The sequence below is a fragment of the Nomascus leucogenys genome, chromosome 2, assembly GCF_006542625.1.
Source record: "Nomascus leucogenys isolate Asia chromosome 2, Asia_NLE_v1, whole genome shotgun sequence".
Lineage (NCBI taxonomy): Eukaryota > Metazoa > Chordata > Mammalia > Primates > Hylobatidae > Nomascus > Nomascus leucogenys.
Genome location: NC_044382.1, coordinates 102,416,598 through 102,437,548, shown reverse-complemented (window position 1 = coordinate 102,437,548; position 20,951 = coordinate 102,416,598). Strand labels below are relative to the sequence as shown.

Below are 20,951 nucleotides of genomic sequence, written 5' to 3'. Positions count from 1 at the left end.
TCCTAAATTCATTTAGGGATTTTGATATATCATTGACTGGGCAACAGTTTTAACTTGTTACTTCTTTTTAGTTTAATGTATAAATGTGTGGGTATACCTTTGTGTCATTTTGTGAGAATGAGAAGCAAAGACTTTAAAAGATTTCACGAAACTATGGTATTACATCATATTTCTGTCCTCAAAAATGAATGGTAAATGTATTAATGGTACTATTGTGCATTTATAGAATCTTTCCATAAGTAAATTGTGAATAGAAGAGAAATTTGCAAAATTTAAGCAACATAATATTCTAAAACCCAGGAAAAGTTAGAAATGGAGTGGGTGATAATATGGGTAAGTGCAAAGCGCATGTTTTAAAATAAATAGTGCTTGGATGACCTGACATGTCAGAACTGGAGACAAGGGTGTGTGTTTGTCAATATATCCTTCATGTTTTACAGACTCCTAAGGGAACAAGGGAAGATACAATTTCACCTTTTCTGTGCCAAAACATTTTAATTATATCTTCTTCCAACTACAGCGGTTCAGTAACCAAGGAGCTGACATTGATGCATGTGTTGATAAAGCTGCAAACATTCAAAATGAGATTAAGAAAGATTTTGAGCAAAGGGTGACAGCTAATTTTGCACAGTATTCTGCATCTAATTCAGGCCAATATAATAATGGAATATTTTATAACTGTTTTGTTATTCAGAAGAACTTTTATGATACATTTGTGTTTATGGGTATCTTTGTATCATACTCAAGAATTTATCTGTTGTATGGCTTAAAACTATCTGCATCTGTGTTATAACCCTCACACAATATTAGGGGGAAAAACTCTCTTATTGTAAGTTTTTTGTTTGTTTGTTTTTGTAAATTATTCTTCATCCATGGAACTCTTTGCCTTACCTGAATTAATCTAACTGGAGAAGGTAGAGACATGCCGAACACGTATTTTCTAATATTGCTTAGTATCTACTAATAAAATGGCCAAGAAAAGTTATATTCAGTTTATTTAATTAATAAAACTGTAGTTTCTTTATGTTCTTGAGCTCCTTTGAGCACATTTCAGTGTATTTCTTTTCCCTTCTATTCTCTATTTGAAGGCAGCTGACAGTCTTCTTTCACTTTTCTTTTTGTTTGTGAAATTTTCTTTTTTTTTTTTTTTTATCCACTCACTTCTCCATCTGCTTTCACTTTTGTTTGCTTGGGCCGTCTCTCATCCCAACTTGATAATGAGGAATGCAGTGTGACCCTGACCTCTATCAGCCCATGCATGACCTTCTGACTCTACCATATAACCTTTGACCTTCTCTTTGACAGCTTGATTAATTACCCTGTGTTATGATTTATGAGTAAGTGCTATGTAAAAATAATAGACAACAGGTGGTCCTCTGAAAACTTTTTGTGGCATGTTTTCTTTTACTGACTAACTTGATGAGCTATTCGAAGTTGGAAACTTAACTGGGATAAACTATGTTGGTCCATATTGTGGTATTTTTATACCATGGAGCACACATAGCATTAGATTTCATGAAGCTACAAGTTAAAGTATGGTTATGAAGAACATTTTACAAAATATTAGTAGAGTACTGTTACCTAAATGCACACTGAGAAGAAACACAAAACGGAGTCAAGTGACGTTTCACGCGTTTCAGTCCCAGGTCACGTCTTGAGAAAATTGCTAAAATAATGGAGGGGGCATTTTTCAAGCAGAGCTGCAGCTCCAACAGCTATGTTTACTTTAACGCTTCACTAGTGACTTCTGATTGGTTGTCATGACCTCATCTCACTGTTGCACCTAGGATGTTGCAACAGTGACATATACATACCCTTCTTGGAAAAAGATGAGAATAAATACAACATACATCTTTCAGAAAAGATGAATGGACAGTGGTTTGTCTATGGGTAGATGTCGTTTATAGATAAAGCACTTTGGGTTTCATTTCCCTTGAGGATGAGCACCTGTCTTCTTTCAAACCAAGCAGATAGAATGCTGAACTTGAGAAATATGATTGATAAATTTATGTAAAATGATCTCTTACAGAGCCTTGCCTGAAGACCAAAACAGATAGTTCCATAGGTCAAAGGATTCCACTCTAACCCCTGACCTCTCTGGTCACATGTGGCTTGCAGTATTGTCAGGTTAATATGCAGAGCCAAGTACTTTCAGCTGATTTTTTATTTAGCCAACCACAAGATACTTGAAAAGATGTAGAATTTGCCTGTTTTCCGTTTTTCTTATAATTGGTAATGACTAGGTAAATTAACATGGATAAGTCTTCAGTTTTATCAGATTTCATTTGGGGTCAGAAGTCTGGTTTTGGTCGGGCATTTTAAGATTTTTATCTGTTTACAGAATCTTCTTGATAAGTGCGTATTTGTACTGATATAATTCGTCTATCAAAGTTTTCCTTTTTGGTTGTGTTTGGCATCACCTGTTTGTTTTAGATCTCTCTGACCTAAGCCATCATTTGTTGGTTGAATGATAAATGGTTTATTATTTATTAGTAAGTGCATCTACAGACTTCAAAGTAAAGAACGCCTAAAGACCTGTGTATTCTATTTAAATCACAAGTACTTGTGCTGAATAAAATGCTGTGTCTAGGAATGAACTTTTAAGGGTTTCTGATTAAGATCCCATGGTTAATACCTTGTAAACACAGGTCTGAAAATGAAAGTAGAATTATAGCAACAAAAGTATAAAAATGGAATGAGATGAATTAAAGATATAAAGCTTACTTTTACCAATATATATCGTCTTGATCACCTTAATTTCTACTAGACTGTGATCAAACATGAGTTAATTAACAACTTTATGTATGCTTTGTCTTTTGAAATGTTGGATATTGGAATTGATTTGGTAAATCATTATAAAGGATGCCAGAAGTTTTATTTATTTGGTTGTAGAATGCTAGATAATTGATTTGATCATTTTATCTTTTCAAAGATAAGAGAAAGGGTTTCGATGTATATTTGAAATGACCTAACTTTTTATCTTATAAGAAATGTAGCATACTTAAGGAATAATTAAATATAAAAGAAATACTTCAATATAAAATGTTTAAGAGTCTAAGCATAGTTATGGAGCCTTCCTTAGTAGAGTAGCAACCCACAGTTCTTTTAAGATATTATACTTGATGCCTGATATTATAGTGTAGTTTCATAAAACTTTATGGGTACATTCGTGAAAGGTCACACTAGCATCTCTTCTTACTAATTTTGTTGTGTGCTGATTGAGTTACTGGGAATGGAAAGAATCACTTTTTTAAATGGTATTTACTCTGATTTTTGAAGAAGTTGATATTATTCAATTTAAAACAGTAAAATTTAACTAGTGACATTTTGTCTTTGCTTTGTTTTACTTTATTTTCTTTGACTCTTTAGTTTCCATATATTGATGTTGACATGGCAAAAATCTTTGTAGCTTATATAAAGAAAATTTTTGTCAGTGTTACATATGACAGAGAAAAGAAGGAAAACATTAAGTTTTACTATATATCTCTGATTAGAGCACGTAGGTGGGATAGTTAACTTTATTTTCTTACTCTTGCTTTCTGCTACTCATTACAAAATGGTTATGAATGATCGTTGTCACATTAATTAAAGTGGCAATCTGAAATATCTAAAGGATAAAATATTTTCTAAATAGTTTGGGTGTTTAAATAGAAACATCCATTGTTGAAATCTAAATGATAACAAATCTTAAATTGATTTATATAGTGGTGATTTAAAAATAGAATCATTTCTCATCTGTTGATGCCTAAGTGAAACATTGACATTGTGCCTTTATGATATTGAACAAATGAGTCATGTAATTTTCAGTTACTTAGACAAATACTGCTTCATTGATGATTTATAAATGCCTTTTTTAAAATACTTATTTACATGGAACATATCAAATTTCAGAGTCTCTTTAAAATTAAGTAGACACGATAATTTTTCAATCTATGATTTCTAAAAATTGAAGTTTAAAGTTCTGCTCAAATAAGCCAGATATGAAAATATTATTTTTATTGATTAAGTAATAAGATAATAGTTTTATAATTCTGGTGACTTTAAATTTTGTTCAAAGAGTTTACCTTTATTTGAGATTTATTCATTATACAAAGATGATGCCATGTTATTTCAGTTTATTAAAGTCCCACTCTTTTACCTTGAGTGAAGTTTTTGAATTTGAAATTTTTCATATTATCATTAAAATGTAGTATATCACTATTTTAATCTCTACTAATTTTAAGATTCTATTTTGGTCTTGCTAATTTTAACTCCTGAGTATGAGAGGGTGGGGTGTGTGTGTGTGTGTGTGTGTATGTGTGTTTAAAGTTCAGTTCACTCAGAGAAGGCAGGGAAGAAACATGACAGGAGACCACTTACTCACGGTACAGAATCTAGTAAGGAGGCAATTTTCTTTTTGGCCTATGGTGACCTTTTTTGACTATGTTCCTTACACCAGAGACAGTGTACTGAATGCCTCTATTTCACCCTGTTTAGCAGAGTGCAACAGTGTTCTTTAACTTACTTTTGGTGGGAGGAGAAGTTATAGCTGAAATTTGAGAAGGGCGTGAAAAGTTGTAAGAGGCACAAGGAAGAGGGGTAGGAACTTCCTTCAAATGTGATTTTAATAACTAGTCAAGTGTGTCCAACTGTAGAAAATCACCAAGTGACAATCCGTCTACCTGACAGTGATCACAATGAATTACAAGACTTTTAAATAGCTGTACAGATTAGAATAAAGCAGGACCAAATAAAATATCTTTTGTTGGTAAAACTTTTGACTTAGAGCTAAGAAACTTTAAAAAAAAATTCTCTTTTGCTTTGATGTAGAATGTTTAAATTACAAAATGAGTAAAGTGTTTTATAAGCCTTTTGTGAAAGAAGCATTATTCTAAAAGCTTTATTTGAACATCTGTTGAAGAATGGGTGGTGTTTTGTAAATCAGTTTGCTATATATTATTATATAGTTTTCATATGTGTAAGATGACTATATCTTAATAGTCCTATCATTAAAATCAGAACTTCAGTGATCTTGAAAATTTCCAAACTAAATAATTGTTTTAGACAATAATATCATCTGATGGAGGAAAAAATAGAAAACAATTCCAAAGAAGTTTGTAAGTAGTTTGTGAAATCAACTGTTTAAAAAAACCAACCATGTGCAGTAATGCAGCATATTTTAAAATAAGATAATTGAGTCTGTGCTAATACTGGTTTACTATTACTGCTGTCAATTTTTTAAAATCATCTTATGGTTGGTTTGGCAAAAAAAGAATTTAAAATTTAAACTTCAAGTAGAAGATTCTACAGTTACTGTCTTGAAATACTATATATACTACCTATTTTAAGTAAGGATGAGATTTTATAAGTTTTATTTTCTATTAAATAGATTTTCTAATAAATAGATTTTGTGAGCTATTTTCTGTAGCTCGTATGTTTTTATTATAATATCATACATAAGACCTTATAGTATTTTACAAGGACATAATTGGAACCTCACAACACATAACTGAATAGAAAAGACAAGATATATAATAGCTTCAAAAATTTGTGTTACCCATGCTGGTCAGTGGTTATTGTTTATCCCTCTCTATAATTTTCTCATGATTAGCTTATTCCATTAGACATAATATAAATATCAAACGTTTTCTTAATTATAACCACAGAAATGTTTGCCAGGCTAGAAAGAAATGAGACAGGAAAACATATGTTTTACAAATTTTTTTAAAAAAGCCTTAATAGCTCAACAAGCTGTATTTTTTAACTTTGGAACCTTGCTTATTTCCTGATTGTAGTTTTTAATAAAGAGAATTTTTATGGTAGGTTGAAAAATGAAAGAAATTTTAAGATTAAAGACTTGCTTCCATACATTATAGTAAGACAGTGGCTTATTTTGCTCTATGATTTTTCTGGCCTCCTGTGAGAAGAGAAGTAAATAAAATTCAAGGTACACAGGTAGATGTTATGTCTTTATAATAATGTAGATATGGATGGTTTTGGAATGTTAAATCAAATTTATTCCTTTTTAGCTGCTTATTTTTAATTGTTCAGACAAATTAAAAATGCTCTTGAAAGGGCCATTGTAAAGAAAAATATACAAAAAAATGTAGTTTGAATTGTAAACTTCAATTTCAGAGGTTGTTTTCTCAAAACAGATAGTATAAATATTAATATAATTTGAAAGTATACTTGAAAATAAATTATTTGCTAATTTATTTCAGTCATTTTTTGGGTTCTGAGATAGCTGAATTAGTTTTTTAATTTAAGCTTTATAATCTTTACGTTGCAATTATGTTCTTTGTTCTTATAAATAATAAATGCTTATTTATATACACAATAAAGGCAAACAATTTTAAATGACTTTGTTTTGAAAAAAATAAAATCATAATCTTGCCTAAAGGAGTATTTTAATGAATATGCAACTATATAAAAATTGCTTAGACTGAAATTTTAAGAACTTTTTTGAAAATTGAAATGGATTATATGATTTAAATTATGCTACCTTCTTTCATTTCAAAACAGGAAGGATATGGAGTAATAGTACTAAATCCCAATGAAAACTATATTGAAGTAGAAAAGCCGAAGATACACGTACAGTCATCATCTGATAGTTCAGATGAACCAGCAGAAAAACGGGAAAGAAAAGATAAAGTTTCTAAAGAAACAAAGAAGCGACGTGATTTCTATGAGAAGTATCGTAACCCCCAAAGAGAAAAAGAAATGATGCAATTGTATATCAGAGTGAGTGAGATCACTACTTTCCTTTACTATTTTCTTTACCTTGTATATATTTTATTTTATATAGATTGTTTTGTTTTTCTTCAAGAATATTTATTTTTTTATTTTTCATCATTTATTTCCCATGGTTGTCTACTTGGATTAAATGGGTTTTTTAATTCAGAATTACAAAACGCATCATTCTTATTTCAGTGTGACATTTTGTAGAAGTCACAAATGCAAATTCTCTTTTCTTTTGTGTCACATACTACCTCAAGAAAAATTTTCTAAAATAATTTTATTGTGATGGATGCAGAAGGCAGTTTCCAAACACGCTGTTTCTTTAAGGAAACATAGCATCAGCATAACATGCCATTATGTTGTCCATAAGAGGGAGTATATGTAGCCTAACAATTCTAAGACATATTACCCGCTGAATTAATAATGCTGCATACAAAACATTCATCTTGGGGGGTAAGGTTTACTGGATAATGCATTGTTTTACGATGAGCAACTATCTACAGTGTCTCAGCCTAATGTCTAAAGGCAGATAGAGGGAGGAAGAGTAATTAATATCTTAATAAATACTTAAGCCAAAATAGTGTAGGGATAGCATAATGTGGGAACTCTGTCCTTTTCTCTTGTCCTACCCAGCGAACTTTTACACTTTGTAGTACTAACAGTATGGGATCATTAGAGCAGTGTTGCCCAAAGATTTCTAATTCTGTAGGGGGCACAAACAATTTTATTTACACTTGGACATATTCAGAAGCTTGACATACATACTGTAAATTATATATATGAGACATTTGTCAATTTTCAAAGCCCTTATTATGGATGCTAGAAGTTTAATAGTAAAGCATGTTGAAAACGCTACTGGTTAAGAAAAATAGTATATTGAAATAGTCCTCAAAAGTGAGCAATTCAGAACATTTAAACATAGAGAAAATAACATTTTATAAATTATACAATAGGATAGTAGTAACATTTCAGATTATTCAACTTGAGCTATTTTTACATTTACTTTAGAAGGTCATTGATAAAATGTTCCATACCACCTTTTAGGGGAAATATATTGCTTTCTAAGTTTTTATTTTCTATATTATTCTAGTTCATGGCATAATCACTCTACTTTTTGGAATTGTACTTTAAACATTCAAAACATTTTATTTATAGGTCAGTCTATTGAGTAAGCTATGACAGTTAAGCAGTGGGGAAAACAGCATATATATTCTGAAGACCCCAAAAATGTATCCTGAAAAGGAATTCTCAAAGCAGTTCATATAATGAATCAAGCAGATTATAATATTTAAATTTTTAGAAACTATCTCACTATTTAATATATTATTTGAAAAGCAAGAACGCTTATTATATTTAGAAGCAATAAGTAGCTTGTTTGTTCCAATGCGGTTATATCACCCCCTTTCTTTTATATAATTACATCGGGGTCATGATGTTACTGTCTTCTCTATCAGTTGTACTAAGCTTCCTTCTATATGATCCAGTCTGTAAACCACCATCTTATGACAGGTTAAAATTTTTAAAAGATTACTTCTGATATCCAGATTCCAGAAATGAATCATATAAGGCTTTTGAAATGTAAAATCATAAGGAATACCTACTTGTTTATGTAAAATGCAAACAAAATGATATTGTATATTAAGTTTATTTCTTCTTAAACAATTTTTTTTTGCCTATGACATGTACAGATTAAGTATCTATCTCAGATATCAGACATCTGTCCCGTAAGTTTATTTCTTCCTATTTTGTCTTTCTCTTGTCACCATTGCTTTGCTTTTTTTCTTTTGTTCTCTTTATGCATGCATTTTCTTTATTCTGTTTTTCACATCTGCTTTGTTTTTCCTCGCATCTATTTTTTCTTATACCAAGGAAACAACATTCTTTTTATGTTGCTTCATTGTTAAGACCTGCTCTCTTTCCTTTTGTTTTCTTTTTAATTATTTTCTCTCTTTTAAACTCCTGTCATTTTTCCCTCTTTTCTAAGTCTTTTTGCCTCTTTGTCCCATTTCACTCATCAATTCAGGTTCCCAACAAAAGCATCAAAAGACAAAAATAGGCCCAAACACATAATACAACTTTGTATCGATGGTCTTAGTTATAAAATGTTTTTTCTTAGTAAACATCATTTCTCTTAAAATCTTCTGGAATTTTGTAAAATAGCAGAGATATGCTGACACTCTTCAAACATACTTCTAGATAGTAAGTTTTGGCCTTGTAGTGGGAAAGAGAAGAATGGTTCATTTTGTGTAAGGCGTATTAATTCCTTAGTAATTTTGATCCACTCTAGAAATGACTTCTACTAGTGCTCTTCTTCTCTCTACATATCTCCCAATACCAAGTGTTTGTAATTTTCAGACACAGAGCATTTTATATGATGGAACTAAATTAACTTTTATTTATATACTTCTTACCAATTTACAGTTATCTTCTATTCTTTGTGACAGCCTAATAGGTAGATGAATCACATCATTTTGTCCTGATTTTATAGTTGGAAACTGATACACAAATGTTAGTCTAGGATTACTAAGCTAGTAAATGGTAGATAATAAATCTACTTGTTGAAACCAGGACTAGTAATTACTGTAGATTCTTCCCCTCTTTCTTCTTTACCACATTGTTCTGTAGATTGAAAACAAAATATGTATCTGAAATTTGAAAATTAAGCCATGTATAGTAAACGTATGATACAATATAGTAAACAATATTTGATGACAAAGATAGATTTTTGACCAGCTATTATTTAATGGACTCTATTTATTAAATGTTTATAAACAATTTATATGTATAAATGTAAGTATTTCTATAAATATGTATATATATTTATATATTCTCTACAAATAGTATGACTAATACTGATCCAAATTTACAGATCAGACTGTGGGTCAAAATTTTTAGCTTTTGAAGGGTGGAAACTCAGTCTGGGGACCCTGCCCCAGGAGCAGGAGCTATCATATCCTCCCCTCTGCCACTTTCCATTGCAACTAATGAAGACTGTACCGTAAACACACACACACACACACACACACACACACACACACACACACACACACACCCCTTTGAGTAATTTTTCAAAGGTCACCTAGTTCTTAATATAAGCTTCATGAGGGCATGCACTTAGTCTGTTTTGCTCACTACTGTATCCCAGAGCCTACAACAGAGTCTTCATAATAAATATTTGTAGAGCAGATCTTTCACAATAAATTTTAAATAAGGTGGTAGAGCCAGGATTAAAACCCCACACTACAACTACTACTTTTTAAAATATGTCCTGCATTATTAAAGTGTGCAGCTTGATTTTCTATGAGGAAACATTCCAACAAACCAAAACAAAAAGTCAAACAGCACTACAATTGTTGACTTCCTACTCAATCCAGGAGCTGAGATTACAACCCAAAAATTAATGATATAAGGTCATTATTTGATACCTTGAACTATATATTTTTATCTGAATATATAAAAGTAGAATATCCTATTTTCCTTTTGAGCTATGTCGTTATACTGCTAAAATTATGGATGAAAATGGAAATGTTTCAACCTGACCCATTGCAATTTCTGTGTTACACATTTGCTCTTAAGAGTACAGCCAGGCTACTGGGGTTACTCTACCCTGTACAAACTTTGTGCTTTATGGAATCCGGAACTTCAATTCCTGTTCTTTCCTGAATCCAAAATTCTATCCACTTATAACCCACATTATAAGTGCCTATCTGAAATCCCACCTCTTCCTCTCACTATAACCAATGACCTCTCCTTACTGAGACTCATGGAATTTATAATGATTAGCTAATTTACATGGAATTTACCAGGTAGTATCTTGATATGTCTCTTGTATTTTTGTCTAATAATTTAATTAATATTACCAATTATTTTCATGCCTCTCCTAGATCTTCCCATAATCCTTTAGATCTTTGAGCATGCTTTATGTGTTTTGGCATTGCATGTCAATCCTTAAAAGCAGATATGTGCTGCTTTTTGCATTAGTACAGAGCATATTATGAGGGAGTCAGGAACTGATACTAGAATTTAATCCCTTGGATGGAGAACAAAACAAAAAGATTAGGCCTAAGTGATACCTAGATAAAAGAACCTGCAGCATAGGAATGAAGGTTATTCTGGTATCAAACTGGAGCATAAGAGGACAAGTAAATCAAGGAAGGTCAGTTAATAGAATTTGAGAGACTATGTGTAGAGTATAGTCGAAAGTGACTTGATGCTGATCTGTCTAATGTTGAGTTGGAAGTGCTTGAACATCTCTTTCCTAAAGTGAGACTTATTTGTAGACTCTGCTGATGGGAAGTAAAGTAGAAGAATTAGACCCAGCATGTGAAAGAAAGCAAAAACAGATGCTGAGGATAGAGGGGAAGAGAATTACATGGACACAAAACGAAAAGTCCAAATGTGAAAGAAGCATTTACAGAATAGGAATCTTAGCAAAGCCTGGAATTGCACATAGAGATGCTTAAATATTTATCAGTTATTTGTTGACATCCATCAAAAATCTTATTCTTTAATTTGTAAGATAGTTGGTGTTGCCTAGTTTTCTGATTGATTTTTTTCAGCATTCATGTGAATTTTTGCAATTGTTTAGAAAATAGCCAACTCTGATAAACTAAAGCTTTCTTTCCAAAAATACATTTTTGATGTTCTGACTGGGGTATGTTCACAGTTCTGAATCTCTTCTGTGCAAATGCCACTGAAGTCATTTCTGTCCAGTGTTTTAGCAACCAAGTTCAATTTATTTGTATTACAAACAACGATTGTTTAATTTCTGAAACTATTTTATTTTCCAAGTATATTCAAGTATTTGGATTTTCTTTTCTCTAGTATCTTGTAAATAGCCAGTCTCCTTTCAAATTTTTGCAAATATCTAGTATACCCAGGCAAAAGTAAAGTAGAATTCGGGCCTAAAACTTTAAGATTAGCAAAGTATAATTTTATTTTACTTACTGAGTATAAATAGATATGACTAACTAGTAGATTATGCAGCACTTTTCTGAGACATTAGGAGCAGAGCATGAGAGATCAAAGAACTTACTGTTTCATGTGGCAAGTTTTCTTAACTATGAAATAGTGTACTTGCTAGCATATATTATGGCTTGTTAAGGGGATTGATTTGGTCTAGGCAATAAACATCATGTCAGACTTGCCTGGCAGGAAAACCTGCTTAATATGTTTTGTAATAAGATGGAATTTTTTGTTCTCAAAAACATCTGCCAACAGAATTCAAGAGTGAAGACAGAAAATGTCATCAATTTCGTGGTAATCCTATAAATTTAGTTTCTTTTTGAGCAACACATATCAAGACACAAAATTCCCAGTGTTAATCACCACTGGTTATAGTACTTTGTAAAACGATGAAACAAAAACATTTTATTTTTATATAATGTGTTAAGTCATAATGAATTTTAATATTTCAACTGATAAAATTTTAACAAGCATCTTGGCAACAGATTTTTTAAAGCATCTGTTTTTTAATGTGTTGGGTTGAGAACTAAGTCAAATGGCTAAATATGTACATATATTCTTTTAAAAAACATATTTTCACCCTCCATAACTACAGATACACTATTTTTCCCCTTAGACCACAAGGGGCTGCTGCTGTTCATATCGGATTTTGCTTCACTTAGAAACTTGTGTACCCCAATAAACTCTATCTTTAGTCTCTTTTTTTTTTTTGCCCCCAGATCTTTTAAAATATAACTGGAAAGAAGAAAAAGAGGCTTAGTTAGTATCTTAATAATCAGCATAAAAATGTATTATTGTAAATGTTTTCTATAATACATTCCAAGGCATTTATATTTTTCTATATCAACTCAAAGTTTGTAGCCATTGAAGGCAAATTGTGGTAATAACTTTTTATTTCTTGTTTTAATGTATGAATAACATTCAGAATCATACCATTGTAGAGATATAATATGGAGATGAGGTTAAAAATGCAGTCCGAGGCTGGGTTGCAGTGGCTTACGCCTGTAATCCCAGCACTTTGGGAGGCCAAGTGGGCAGATTGCCTGAGGTCAGGAGTTCGAGACCAGCCTGGCCAACATGGTGAAACCCTGTCGCTACTAAAAATACAAAAATTAGCCAGGCATGGTGGTGGGTGCCTGTAATCCCAGCTACTCGGGAGGTTGAGGCAGGAGAATCACTTGAACCTAGGAGGCAGAGGTTGCAGCGAGCCGAGATCACGCCACTGCGCTCCACCCTGGGCGACAGAGCGAGACTCCGTCTCAAAAAAAAAAGCAGTCCGATAGACCTGAGTTTGAATTCCAGCTCTTCCATTTAATATAGTGTGACCTCAAGTTAACACCCCTTCACTTGAGTTTTTGTCTGAAAAGTAGAATGATAATAATATATGTAGCCAGGTGCCATAGCATATGGCTATAGTCCCAGCTACTCAGGAGGCTGAGGTGGGAGCATCTCTTGAGCCTAGGAGTTTGAGTCTAGCAAAACTCAAAACCTGATATAGCAAGACTTCATCTCTAAATAATAAGAATATGTGTAAAGCAAACATAGCATCTGGCACACAGTCTTGGGGCTTTAGGGCTAATAAATAACATCATTTCTCAAGTTCAGACTCAATTGAGAACTAATCCAATTCTTAAGGTCCCTGGCCCTTGTACCTTTCAGTATCTTTCTGAGTGTTTTCTCTGATGCCAACCAATTCTGTAATTTCTGTTGGGTGCCCAATAGTTCAAGTCAGTTCTAACATTATCTACCTAAAGAGTTCAGTTTCACAAGACTGCCCCTATTTCAGACACCAGTCACAAGTCCTGGAGGAGCCACTCATACTTCTGACCAACTGAATGTAGATTAGGGGTTCCTGCTACCACCTCCTCAGTTTCAATAACTTGCTAGAATGACTCACAGAGCTCAGGAAAATACTTACGTTTACCAGTTTATTATAAAGGTTGCAACTTAGGGACAATCAAATGGAAGAAATGCGTAGAGCAAGGTATGTGGGAAAGGGCACACTGAGCTTCCATCCCCTCTCTCGGCATGCCACCCTCCCAGCTGCACATCAGTGTGTTTACTAACCTGGAAGCTCTCCCGTTCCTGGACACTAGTGGGTGAGGCTGAAAGTACCCTCTAATCACTGGGTCTTTCTGGTGACCAGTCCCATCCTGAGGCTATCTAAAGGCCCCAGTCTAAGTCACCTCATTAGCATAAACTCAGTGATGGATTTTTTTCAGGGGATTGTTATGAATAACAAAAGACACTCTGGCTCATGAAATTTCAAGCGTTTTAGGAGCTTTGTTCCAGGAACCAAGGACAAAGACCAAATATGTTTTTGTATTACAGTACAACATTGTTCCAAAATAGTACCTCAGTGCTACACTCCGCAGTTTGGAACTCAGTGAGCAATATTACATAGGAATCAGACAAAAGGAAACAAAACACCAGCATTAAAATTTGATACAGTTCAACTGGAAAATTTGATTTAGATCTGTAGCTAATGGACTTCCGGATATATTCCCCCCAAAATGAATTTTTCCCCTTAACCTGCAAGCATTCCCTTTGCCTTTCATGTGGTAGAAAGTAAACTAGAATTCATCCTTTCTGCAACCTATTTGGAAGATGCCCTGAAGAGCTGAGCTGAGCATGTTCAGTTTCTTTTCCTAAATGTGCTAATCAGATAAGTCACATTCTTCCTGAGGGAAAGAAAGAATGGGATATAGGGAGAGAAACTAAGAATGTTAACTCTAGCTGAAGTGCCTCCATATGAGGCCAGGAGAGGAGTGGCTCCCTCCTGATAAGGTCACTATTACATGCATTTTCTTTTTTTTTTTTTTTTTTTTTTTGAGACGGAGTCTTGCTCTGTGCCCCAGGCTGGAGCGCAGTGCAGGTTCACGCCATTCTCCTGCCTCAGCCTCTCCGAGTAGCTGGGACTACAGGCGCCCGCCAACACGCCCGGCTAATTTTTTTGTATTTTTAGTAGAGACGGGGTTTCACCGTGTTAGCCAGGATGGTCTCGATCTCCTGACCTCGTGATCCGCCCGTCTCGGCCTCCCAAAGTGCTGGGATTACAGGCTTGAGCCACCGCGCCCGGCCTATTATTACATGCATTTTCTAACAATTCAATAAGGCAGTCTTAAAATATAATCATTAACTGTTCACCAAAGCATACCTGTTTCTTCATTTTAGAGTTTTCATTTGAAAGGGAAACTGTGATCAAGCCTGATTAATTTTAAAGCCTTTAAAGGGCCATACTTTTGTTTTAATTACCAGAAATTAACCTTTACATTGTCATGTTTTATATTTTCAAAACCTAGTAAACACAGTAGATATTTTTTCTCCTTTCCCTTTCCCCTTTTCCTTTTCTTTCCCTTTCCTTTCCTCCCTTCCCCTGCCTTTCCTTTCCTTTCTTTCCTTTTTTTTTTTTTTTTTTTTGAGACAAGGTCTTACTCTGTCATGCAGGCTAGAATGCAGTGATGACATCATAACTCACTGCAGTGTAGATCTCCTGGCCTCATGCAATCCTCCTGCCTTAGCCTTCCAAGTAGCTGGGACTATAGGTGCATGCCACCACAACTGACACACAGGAGATTTTTAAAATAAAGGTTTGATTAATGAATATTATTTTTTGTTTTGTTTTGTTTTGTTTTGTTTTTTTGAGACGGAGTCTCGCTCTGTCGCCCAGGCTGGAGTGCAGTGGCGCAGTCTCGGCTCACTGCAAGCTCCGCCTCCCGGGTTCACGCCATTCTCCTGCCTCAGCCTCTCCAAGTAGCTGGGACTACAGGCGCCCACCACCATGCCCGGCTAATTTTTTTGTGTGTATTTTTAGTAGAGACGGGGTTTCACCGTGGTCTCGATCTCCTGACCTCGTGATCCGCCCGCCTCGGCCTCCCAAAGTGCTGGGATTACAAGCGTGAGCCACCGCGCCCGGCCGAGACAGAGTCTCACTCTTTCACCCAGGCTTGAGTGCAGTGGCGCAATCTCGGCTCACTGCAGGCTCCGCCCCCCGGGGTTCACGCCATTCTCCTGCCTCAGCCTCCCGAGTAGCTGGGACTACAGGCGCCTGCCACCTCGCCCGGCTAATTTTTTTTTTTTTTTGTATTTTTAGTAGAGACGGGGTTTCACCGTGTTAGCCAAGATGGTCTCGATCTCCTGACCTCGTGATCCACCCGCCTCAGCCTCCCAAAGTGCTGGGATTACAGGCGTGAGCCACCGCGCCCAGCCAATGAATATTATTTGTTTACATGAACCTATGAAGACAGACCTTTGCCTATTTGTGTAAATCTACCCTTTGATGTTGAGTAGCATGAGATTGTAAGAACTCTTGAATATTATACTGAAGTGTGCTGACACTGGAAAATTAGTACATTGTGTTGGAAGCTCAGTTATCAGCCATTTGTTTTTTCTTTTATCTTTTCTTTTTTTTTTTTTTTTGAGACAAAGTATCATTCTATTGCCCAGGCTGGAGTGCAATGGCACGATCTCGGCTCACTGCAAACTCTGCCTCCTGGGTAGCTGGGACTACAGGCACCCGCCACTGTGCCCGGCTAATTTTTTGTATTTTTAGTAGAGACGGGGTTTCACCATGTTAGCCAGGATGGTCTCGATCTCCTGACCTCGTGATCCGCCTGCCTTGGCCTCCCAAAGTGCTGGGATTACAGGCGTGAGCCACCACGCCCAGCCAATTATCAGCCATTATTAAGTGTACGCAACCTTCTTTGGATTTGGCAAAACAAGCCAATAATGAAGAAATAGAAATCAGTTCAAGAATTAGACCTTTGGATTTCAAACAAAAATTATGATAAAGACCAAAGCTCTGCATTTATGAGTTTTTGTTGGACACTGACCAGTTAGGGTGGTGGGGGATCTGTCATAAATATGATATGGTAAAAAGAATAAGAACTTCAGAATCAAATACATACTATAATCTTAATTTTTTTGCTTACCAACTGTGACTTTAGGCAAAAATCACTCTTTCAGTTCCTACATCTATAAATTAGGGATAATCATATCTGTTAGACTTTTATAAGGAATAAATGATGTAAATTAATGTGTATGAAAACAACCAGTGGGACCGGGCACAGTGGCTTGTGCCTGTAATTCCAGCACTTTGGGAGGCCGAGGCAGGCGGATCACTTGAAGTCAGAATTTCAAGACCATCGTGGCCAACATGGTGAAACACCGTCTCTACTGAAAATACAAAAATAGCTGGGCGTGGTGGTGCACGCCTGTAGTCCCGGCTACTCTGGAGGCTGAGGCAAGAGAATTGCTTGAACTGGGGAGGCAGAGGTTGCAGTGAGCCGAGGTCACGCCACTGCACTCCAACCTGGGCGATAGACTGAGACTCCGACTCAAAAAAAAAAAAAAAAAAAAATTCCTTTCTCATCTCTCCCTATCTCCTTTCCCATAGGAAACATGGGAAGAATTATGGCAGAGTAAGGTCTTCTCTCATTGGCTTATGTTTAACTTTATTAAGGTCACTGTGGGGTTATTGTTTATATGGGTTATATCTATTGATGTTTACTATTGAAAGGAATTAAAAATGAGAACATTTTAAAATATTTATTTTTAAATAACAATAAACCTATTATGATGACATAAATAGCATTTTATGAGAAATAACTATATTTTTAAAATGAAAGACACAATGAAAAATATGGCATTTTTGAAAATCTCTTTAATGTCTGGCTTAATAGAAGGCAGCTGAATTCTTATACTTGTTTCTGTATTTCTTCTCTTATAATATGTTGTCTTCATTGATGTTTTTTGAGGAAAACTCAGCCTCAAACGGATATGCAATTGTAAAAGAAAGGTTGATTTTAATAGCTTTTTCAGATAATTTTGTATATTCTTCTTTGATGCTATACCCACACTAAAAAAGAAGTTATTTCTTAAAGATTCGTTGCAGTATGGAGTCTACAACACATTTTATACTCATAAAAATCCATTGGTCTGTCTTGTACTTTGAATGGATCTTTTACCCATGTATGATTTTGTAACATCATACATTGGTCATTTGGAAAATATTGTTTCACTTAGTTACATAAATCATGTAAATGTTGACACATCTTATTACACAGTATAAAAAAATCCTACCCATTAATATTTCCACCAGTATCATCAGAAAAGCTTTAAGAATTAAAAAACTCTCAAAGTTATCAGCGATGATAAAAGTTTCCCAAAATTCCAACTTTAACAAGAGAGCTCAGTTTGTATCATTGACCACAAATACCATCCGTTGTTTTTCTTGGATGGGATTGTCAGGCTTACTTTGTTCATTTTCAAGAAAATGCCTTCCAAATTACCCAAATCTGAATAATCATAATTTGTCTATCAGTCTTAGAAGTACAAATGCTATTCCATTAGAAAGTTAACTACTTTAGCTCCAAACGCAATCAAGTGCACAACTGCTTTTCCTCCAGACTATCATCATAGCATAGTTTGGTATGCAAGTGCTTTATGTATACCTTCATTTCATCACTCAAAATATTAAACAGATATATACTCATAGATTGAGATTTAACAGAGGTAAATTTTACTCTTCATTGACATTTATGTGTAGTTGGCTTCCCTGCAACCTCCACTTCCACCCCCCTTATGTGGCAGTAAAGAATATGACTACTAGCATACTTTGGTATCACTGCCTTCATAGGTGCTAAGTTACAGGCAGTTTTATTCTTCATTGTGTTTTTAATGATTAATGCAAATATCAATACAGTGAAATAGACAATGTCTTAATACTATAATGCAATAGAGACCTTGCAGGTCCCCTGAAAGAATCTCAGGAATCTCCAGAGGTTTGTGGACCACATGTCTAAAAACACTGGTTTTTTGCCTCTTTTCTGGAGCTGAACAGAGAAACAATGAAAGAAAGCAGTTTATTAACATTTATTTATAAAAATAGAAACCATATTTCAGTTGGCCTGTTAGGTAATGCAAAATTAGGTGACTCAATATGAGCGACAATGTAAACTGAAATAGAGAACTAGAATAGGGTAGGAATGCCTCATTGAGACATTTGGATCTATCTCATTTAAACTCTTTTGATCTGGACTCAGGGAGCATTGTATATACACTACTCCAACTGTTCCCCCTCCTTCCTCCCTCCTCCCTTTGGTGAAACTAAGATAATGTCAGTCCATAGTGACACAGCAGGTGGAATTTGAGGATTAGAATGTGTTTTCTACTGATCTACTTCCAACAATAGAAGACCGTGGAGAATCACTTGCCCATTTTAGGCTTTAGCAACTACAACTTTCATTCCCTTCTTTCCTCTAAAATGGGTTGCGTCTTGCTGAAAGAGCCCAGATGTCTGTGCCTGCTTTCTAGCTGTCTCACGCATCCATGTGAAGAGACCAACAAACAGGCTTTGTGTGAGCAACAAGCCTGTTTATTTCACCTGGGTGCAGGTGGGCTGAGTCCGAAAAGAGAATCAGCAAAGGGTGGTGGGATTATCATTAGTTCTTATAGGCTTTGGGATAGGCAGTGGAGTTAGGAGCAATGTTTTTCGGGCAGGGGGTGGATCTCACAAAGTACATTCTCAAAGGTGGGGATAATTACAAAGAACCTTCTTAAGGGTGGGGGAGATTACAAAGTACATTGATCAGTTAGGGTGGGGCAGAAACAAATCACAGTGGTGGAATGTCATCAGTTAAGTCTATTTTCACTTCTTTTGTGGATCTTCAGTTGCTTCAGGCCATCATCTGCTAAATAGAGTTGTTAGAATTAAAAGAAGTAATGCAATTAAGTACTTAGTACCTGCTTTAGCACATAGTATGCACTCAATAAACATCACTTGTAATTATAATTATTATTATAATTGAATTACAATTCAAGTTGCCTCAGTCCATGACTATTTCTGAGGCCAAGCTCTTCCTAGTTCTTCAAATTGAGCTCCCTTTGTCTAAGGTAACATTTTTTGTCCAAGATAATATTTGACAGTAACTGTAAAATACAATTAGATGGACTGTACCTCAATTTGAATTTGGTTATGCATATTAGCCCTTCTCTCTACTCCCACAACCTTCACCCACTTCTTGGGAAGAAAGGGCAACTTAAGGCCCTCTGTCTCCAACTCACTTCCCATTGCTGGGGCCCTTGTCAGGCTAGAAATAGTAGTTGTTTGTGTAATCTTCACACTAGTCTCGTGTATTACTCTGATGTTACAGATATGTAAAAAAAGCCTAGAGACATAAACAGACTTACTCATAGATATACACCTAATAAGAATAACCAAACCAAGATTTGAGCCCGCCCAATTCTGACTGCAAAGCCTGTGTTTTTCCCACTACACTAGGTTGCAATAGTGAGTATTTTCTCTAAGTGGTTCTCTGTGTATATATTATAATATAAAATACGTATACAAATGTGACTAGATAAATGGAGTTTTCTTGGTTGGTAAGGCAGTCGAAATGTGATTAAATAGAGTTTCCTTGGTTGGCAAGGCAGTCACTATGATAAAAGACAAGCAGTAGTTCCTTCAATACAATAGTTTATTCTAAGACTATTGTTAGGGGGTTGCATTGAGCAGATATATTGGTTCTAGAATCTGGGACCCACATTTTTTTTCTCCTCAGGAGTGAGACGCCCTTGCGCATTATTTTTGCCTCAGTCCCAGACCGTCCATCTGGGTTTTGTAAGCCTTGTAGGTGGAGATGAAGGAAAGCCTAAATCATTTTTATATAGTTGACCCAAAAGTGTTTTGTTTACCATAGGGAATCTTTTTTATCCTCACCCTGATTTCAGCTTGTCTATAGGTAACTTTGCCTGGTAGTCAGCCAATCAGCATATTGCTCTTCACTCTTCTACCCTTTGATGTTTAGCCAGTTCCAGTACTCACGCATGCACACTGTGGCTTTATCAATGGATGTAAACATTACTGTGTGCGTCCTTCATGTGTGACATAGCATGGCAATGTAACGTTTACTGAGTGACTTGAGTATTTCCCTAATAGACTCATCTCATTTCTTTTCTTGTTGTTGTTGAGATAGTGTCCCATCCTGTCACCCAGGCTGGAGTGCAGTGGCATGGTCACAGTTCACTGCAGCCTTGACCTCTGGGCTCAAGTGATGCTCCCACCTCAGCCTCCCAAGTAGCTGGGACCACAGGCATGTGCTACCACACCTGGATAATTTTTTTTATTTTTTATATAGATGAAGTCTCACTCTGTTCCCCAAGCTGGTCTCAAACTCCTGGGCTCAAGCAGTCCTCCTGCCTTGGCATCCCAAAGTGCTGAGATTACAAGTGTGAGCCACCATGCCCAGCATCTCAGTTGTATTTGAATT

General features: G+C 35.2%; 1 protein-coding gene across 3 annotated transcripts in view; it reads left to right on the top strand.

Annotated features, from left to right (window-relative positions):
- FAM172A (family with sequence similarity 172 member A) overlaps window positions 1-20,951 on the top strand; it is a 481,319-nt gene that overhangs the window by 217,058 nt on the left and 243,310 nt on the right. For 2 of the 3 annotated variants that reach the window (XM_012505467.2, XM_030816852.1), the window contains exon 7: window positions 6,502-6,720. The exons of the other annotated variant lie outside the window; for it this stretch is intronic. In XM_012505467.2, the coding sequence (XP_012360921.1) occupies window positions 6,502-6,720 (219 nt within the window). The remainder of the gene's footprint in view (window positions 1-6,501; window positions 6,721-20,951) is intronic. 3 annotated transcript variants of the gene reach the window in all.